The sequence below is a fragment of the Girardinichthys multiradiatus genome, chromosome 13 (assembly GCF_021462225.1).
Source record: "Girardinichthys multiradiatus isolate DD_20200921_A chromosome 13, DD_fGirMul_XY1, whole genome shotgun sequence".
NCBI classification, from domain to species: Eukaryota; Metazoa; Chordata; class Actinopteri; order Cyprinodontiformes; family Goodeidae; genus Girardinichthys; species Girardinichthys multiradiatus.
In genome coordinates, this window is record NC_061806.1 from 10,999,180 (window position 1) to 11,006,030 (window position 6,851).

The 6,851-nt window shown below is 42.1% G+C and overlaps 1 protein-coding gene across 6 annotated transcripts in view; it reads left to right on the top strand.

Annotated features, from left to right (window-relative positions):
• Positions 1-4,900, top strand: part of zgc:91944 (uncharacterized protein LOC436941 homolog) — a 52,189-nt gene extending 47,289 nt beyond the window's left edge. For 2 of the 6 annotated variants that reach the window (XM_047382925.1, XM_047382926.1), the window contains exons 7-10: positions 1,243-1,325; positions 2,383-2,478; positions 2,571-2,689; positions 3,151-4,900. In XM_047382925.1, coding sequence (XP_047238881.1) covers positions 1,243-1,325; positions 2,383-2,478; positions 2,571-2,689; positions 3,151-3,291 — 439 coding nt within the window. In that variant the 3' untranslated portion in view covers positions 3,292-4,900. The remainder of the gene's footprint in view (positions 1-1,242; positions 1,326-2,382; positions 2,479-2,570; positions 2,690-3,150) is intronic. The other 4 variants (XM_047382924.1, XM_047382923.1, XM_047382928.1 and 1 more) reach the window with 4 other exon arrangements.
• The last annotated feature ends 1,951 nt before the right edge of the window (positions 4,901-6,851 follow it).

A 6,851-nucleotide genomic window follows, 5' to 3' on the forward strand; every position in this document is an offset into this window, starting at 1 on the left:
TAACTCTTGTGTAGTTTTTTTTTTTTCATTCTTCCCTTCAGGTGTCTGTTTTTTTGCAGGTTCTGTATTTAAAACCTGTAGAAAAATATGCCTTACAGTGAGTTAGGAAAAGTGTGTTGTTTCACATCAATAATGTGTAGGAGCCCCGGCCTGTATGAACACAGCAGCGATACATTACAACTAGCTGCATGTAAAAGCAAGACTTTCATCATGCAAATATCATTTTTACGCCTAGAAGTCTTGAAAACTCCTCCCTGCCCTTCGCTCTTAGACCATGGTCATCTCACTCTGGACGCCTTCGTTAAAATAAAGTCACTTGAAATAAGTCAGAGTGAATCATTTATTTTTTTTACAGCTTTTTTATGTATTTTATTTTCTAAAGTTAGTGAGTCTGAAGGAAGAGGATGCTTTAGGGTGAGGAATGTAACGGCAATAATAAATACTGCCCATGTTTAAATTCTTTATGTAGATCTTTAAACTCTTTAACAAAGTCAGAAAGGGTTCCCCCTTTGTTCACTTCTCCATGTCAATGCAGCTCTTTCCCTCCATCCCCTTTCCACTACACATCCATTCGCCCTGCTTCTCTTTAACACATTCGCCCCAGCTAGTGTCGCTGACAGAAAGGAGCAAAGCACCGACCGTGTACAATTGATTTCTCTATGACTGTAAGTTAGTGCAGTCTGGTCTCTCTCTGTAATAAGAGCAACACAGACAACTCTCAGCAGCAGCTCTGTGGATTACGCAACTCAGCTGCAGTGCTGCTCCTTACAAGCTGGTTTAGACCCAAGGACGAAACAGCAGAGGTGAAGATGGTGTGTGTGTGTGTGTGTGAGAGAGAGAGATGAAGTGAGAGGATGTGGAGGACTGAGAAGCATTGATCCCTGTGTGTTTTGTAATGTGAGATGATTTAGCCATGCAGTGACAGAATGAATGCATGAATTTAGAGAGAACAGAGGAGGAAAGAAACACTTAGTCTTAATGTAGCTAAATACAGTTCAGCTTCTACTAAAAGATCTTTGTTTATAGGAATAATATAAGATTTGTTTTAAAAATCTAAATGAATCCACTAAATACACGTATTAATGTATTGGTTTCCTGTAAGGAGCCTTCCTTATGTTCTCTGTGTGAAAGAGACTAAAAAGTGATGAGGTGTAAAATGGGTAAAACTAGTCTTGTTATTGTCACATCTGCAATATGACATAATTCCCCCGTTTCTGGAACCACTGTGATGCTCTCTTACAGCTTCTTCATGGAGAATCAGTATCCAGATGAGGGAAAGCGTGAGGAGATTGCCAATGCCTGTAATTCTGTCATCCAGAAACCAGGTTGGAAGACCTTCATTTTCACCCAGATAATTTCTGATTTAGGTTTTACTCGGTGCATCTCGTCTTTATTTATTTCCTCACACGGCCGACAGAGCAGGAGATTCAGACACTTCACACTATATTATCAAGCTAGTGAGAATGAAAGCAAACATGGCTTTGATTAGATTTTGTTCCTATAATCTATGGAGACCATTGCTGCCTCTTATTGGAAAGAAAATACACTTCCTCCCATTTACTGCACAGATATATAGTTTATCGTCTAACTTGTAGGTGTGAATATTGTTTTCATTGTATCCTAAAGTACAAAGTTTGAGCACGGACTCTTGTGGGTTCTTGACATAACTTTGGTCCATAAGTGCTTTAACCATCTGGAGGGAATCCAGATACTTTTTCAACCTTTATATGGGAAACAGTGATGGTCAAAAGAAAGTACACTCAGTTTAAAATTCTAAGGTTTTACTCATTAGGACATAAAACTCATCTGGTCTTTGCAACACCTTCATTCTTTTCCTGTTCAGCAGTTCTGCTGCAGATTTACTGCCGGGTTTAGCATCATCGTTCTGTTGACCCATTTTGGGCTCCACTTCAGAGGAACTCATAATTGACTCTGGTACACTTTAGTATATAGAGGTCATTGTCTCTTCCAATGACCCTGTGGCTGCAGAGGGAAGCAAAGCAAACACTGGGTCTCTTAGGCAGGACAGACTAGTATCAGCCACTAGATGGCGTTTCATTCTAATACACAGATCTTTCCATTTAGATTTTATATGAATACACTTTTATCTTTTCTTGGCCCGGCAACTGTTTAAGCAAGTCTTTAAGCTTTTGGATTATTAGTTAAACTCATAAAGCAGTTTAATGACTGCAGTTGCTACGACAAAATCGTATGACTTCCTGTTGGTCTTTTATAACATTTAATGAGTTTATTAATTATTATAAAAAATAAATTCTGCCATTAAATAGCAGAAAACTGATTTCCATTTATTCACACATGTTCTTAGTGTGCAGTAAATATTGAACAGCTCCCATGTGTTCTTCATTCCTCGACCTCTTTCAGGCTGTAAACTCTCAGAGTTTGAACGGGTGACGGCGCTGAAGGTTTATAACTGGTTCGCCAACCGTCGGAAGGAGATGAAGAGAAGGGCAAACATAGGTGAGAGCAGTTGACCGGAACTGGCCGAGGGTTCACACAGAAACACATACACCCAGCGAGTAGTCAATCTCTGCTCTGTTCATCTCAACCAGAAGCTGCCATCTTGGAAAGCCATGGGATTGAGGTTCCAAGTCCAAGCTGCCACTCAAACGGTGAAGAGGGAGAGCTGCAAGAGTTTGTAGATCAGGTGAATCATCGGTTCTCAGAGAAGGTATGTGAATACTTTGGCAGAAAGGTGAAGCTATTTTACACACACAGAACCACCTGCATAGTCCCTTACCAACAGTGTCATGCAGAACCATTCCTTTCCCCTAAAAATGTTTACATTTTGTCACGTAACAACCAGAAACTTGTATTTTATTTGGATTTATTTGTATATATACCACTGTTGGACCTCAGGAGTTCCTGCTCTGCCCTTTGTGTAGATTTGTTGTGCCAGCCATGAGTTTGCTACTCTGTACAGATCTGTGGGAGTCACAGGGAGCAGCAGTGTGTCAACAGCAGCGACACATAAACACACGCAGCTTACAGCTGCTATGATGGTTTTAACAAGCCGGCCAAACCCAAAGCTGCCAGTAGGGGGCATATGCGTTTATAGCCTGAAACTTTCTGAGCTGCTGTGTAGACAGACAAACCCAACCTTGCCATCTAATTACCCTCTGCCTTTCACAGGAGGACACCACTTCCCAGAAAATCATTGACCAACAAGATCGTTGCTCACTGACCACTGGAGAGGCGTTGGCCCCGCCCAGTCCTCAGGGCGTGAAACAGAAGGATGATGATTCAGAAAGGAAATCTGTCGATGAGGAGTGACTAAACCCAGCCAAACTTTCAATCATCATATCTGATTTTTATTCAGCCTGAAACAGAACGGTAAATGCCTCCTGCTCCACCCATGTGGGACCTTTTGGGCCAATGGTTGGAGGGTGTTGACGCTCTCTTAGGTGCCTCAGAAAGTGAGGAGGCAACTGCATTTATCAACAGTATTCCTGCTTATAATAATGGCAATATACAGTTTATGTGTAGGTATATAAGGTCTACGGTATATAAATCAATATATATTGCATTCCAAGATGGTATCAAAATGCCTAAATCCTGTGAGAGGATCATATGTAAAGGATACCTCACAACATAAGCTTTTTCCTGTTTTCTTTGCTACTTGTTTAGTTTCTTCCAGTGTGTGGCTACTGAGTGGAACATGTTGAGCCTGCAGGTCAGGTTTTATTGGCTGTTGGAGAGGGTGTGGCTTCTGTCTTCTAATGAAACAGAAAAATGCCCCCTTCTTGCTGAGATGTTTATTCAATCAGCATGTGCTGTTGACACTAAATCTGTAAAACCTAGAGGGATAACTGGAATCTCAGGTAATCCCAAAGTGACAAGTTGCACCAGATTTCTTTTTTTTTTTGTCTCATTATGTGCATCCTTTATGAAAACTGTGTTTTAACGAACGCAGTGTTATTTATACTTTCTTTTGTTTTTAATGGTGTCCAGACTTGAGATGCTCCCAGGAAATCAACTGCTGACCATAATCAGGCATCTTTCAGCTTGGTTATCCCTTATAGGTGAACAGCCAGTCCAAAATTACCCCCACTACATGTACCATTGTACATACAATCATATGTAAGCATGTAGGGCTGAGAGCTACACTCTTCAGTGTGGACATTGTTATTGTGGGAAGTACTCAGTCAATTATATATATTATCAGTCAGGAAGTTAAAATGAAATCAGAGAAGGCTCTGAGATTTACGAAGCTTTTAAAAAGGAAATTTAAATTTTTTTAAAATGAAATCTTGAGACATATCTGCTGTTCATTCAGGCTACGAGAGAGAGCAAGACTTTCAGAACATAACAGGAAGGCTGAATAAACTGGTGAATTGAGCTGAATAGAGAGTAGGGCCTCACCCAGTCATCCCATCCTTCCCGTTTGACACTGTATCCCCCTAATTCAGCGAGGTTATGGAAGTTTTCTGGAAAGTGAAAGCAGCATCAGCCCCCTTCCCCACTGGATACCATTACACCTGTGCAACTATTGCCCAGGGGTCCTAAAACACATGTTGAACCTCTTGAGAGTGGCAAAGGAGGGTTTCAATCTTTATTTCCAAGGAGCTGAACTCCACTACTCTCAGCCAGTTCAAGAGCATTGCACTCCTTAATGTCAAAGGAAAGATCATCTTCTCCATCCTAGCCAAGAAATTGACTAGCTACCTCACGAGCAACGGGTGCATTAATGCCAGAAGGCTTCCCACGGTGCGCGGAACTCTCTGCAGTCGTCTTGGAGCAGATCCAGAGGGCGAAAGAGAGAGAGGTGACCTGAATATGGTGTGGCTTGATCTTGCCAATGCATATACAGGTCCTTCTCAAAATATTAGCATATTGTGATAAAGTTCATTATTTTCCATAATGTAATGATGAAAATTTAACATTCATATATTTTAGATTAATCGCACACTAACTGAAATATTTCAGGTCTTTTATTGTCTTACTACGGATGATTTTGGCATACAGCTCATGAAAACCTAGAATTCCTATCTCACAAAATTAGCATATCATTAAAAGGGTCTCTAAACGAGCTATGAACCTAATCATCTGAATCAACGAGTTAACTCTAAACACCTGCAAAAGATTCCTGAGGCCTTTAAAACTCCCAGCCTGGTTCATCACTCAAAACCTCAATCATGGGTAAGACTGCCGACCTGACTGCTGTCCAGAAGGCCACTATTGACACCCTCAAGCAAGAGGGTAAGACACAGAAAGAAATTTCTGAACGAATAGGCTGTTCCCAGAGTGCTGTATCAAGGCACCTCAGTGGGAAGTCTCTGGGAAGGAAAAAGTGTGGCAGAAAACGCTGCACAACGAGAAGAGGTGACCGGACCCTGAGGAAGATTGTGGAGAAGGGCCGATTCCAGACCTTGGGGGACCTGCGGAAGCAGTGGACTGAGTCTGGAGTAGAAACATCCAGAGCCACCGTGCACAGGCGTGTGCAGGAAATGGGCTACAGGTGCCGCATTCCCCAGGTCAAGACACTTTTGAACCAGAAACAGCAGCAGAAGCGCCTGACCTGGGCTACAGAGAAGCAGCACTGGACTGTTGCTCAGTGGTCCAAAGTACTTTTTTCGGATGAAAGCAAATTCTGCATGTCATCCGGAAATCAAGGTGCCAGAGTCTGGAGGAAGACTGGGGAGAAGGAAATGCCAAAATGCCTGAAGTCCAGTGTCAAGTACCCACAGTCAGTGATGGTCTGGGGTGCCGTGTCAGCTGCTGGTGTTGGTCCACTGTGTTTTATCAAGAGCAGGATCAATGCAGCTAGCTATCAGGAGATTTTGAAGCACTTCATGCTTCCATCTGCTGAAAAGCTTTATGGAGATGAAAATTTCATTTTTCAGCACGACCTGGTACCTGCTCACAGTGCCAAAACCACTGGTAAATGGTTTACTGACCATGGTATCACTGTGCTCAATTGGCCTGCCAACTCTCCTGACCTGAACCCCATAGAGAATCTGTGGGATATTGTGAAGAGAACGTTGAGAGACTCAAGAACCAACACTCTGGATGAGCTAAAGGCCACTATCGAAGCATCCTGGGCCTCCATAAGACCTCAGCAGTGCCACAGGCTGATTGCCTCCATGCCACGCCGCATTGAAGCAGTCATTTCTGCAAAAGGATTCCCGACCAAGTATTGAGTGCATAACTGTACATGATTATTTGAAGGTTGACGTTTTTTGTATTAAAAACACTTTTCTTTTATTGGTCGGATGAAATATGCTAATTTTGTGAGATAGGAATTTTGGGTTTTCATGAGCTGTATGCCACAATCATCCATATTAAGACAATAGAAGACCTGAAATATTTCAGTTAGTGTGCAATGAATCTAAAATATATGAATGTTAAATTTTCATCATTACATTATGGAAAATAATGAACTTTATCACAATATGCTAATATTTTGAGAAGGACCTGTAGGTTTGTTCCCCAGCAACTCACTGAGTATGCCTTGGATTTCTTCTACAGTTCTGCCTGTATTAGACTTCTGCTAGCCAACTACTTTAAAGACCTTCAGGCATCATAACAGGCTGGTAACATCTGGATGTAGGTATTGCCATGATTTGCTCAATCTCTCCCATCCTGTTTGTGGCAGCCTTTGAATTCAACATGATGGGGACAAGGAAGGTGGTAGGAGGAGTGCAGCCACCATCAGGTCAAAGGCTACCACCAGTGAGAGTCTATATGGATGATATTACCACCATTCTCCAGAGAGTAGCATGTACAACAAGACTGCTGAAGAGGATTGATGAGCTTGTAGGGCGGGCAAGGATAAAGATCAAAATGGCGAAGCCTGTTTCTCAGGAAAGGGGTCATAAACGAGCATACCTTTG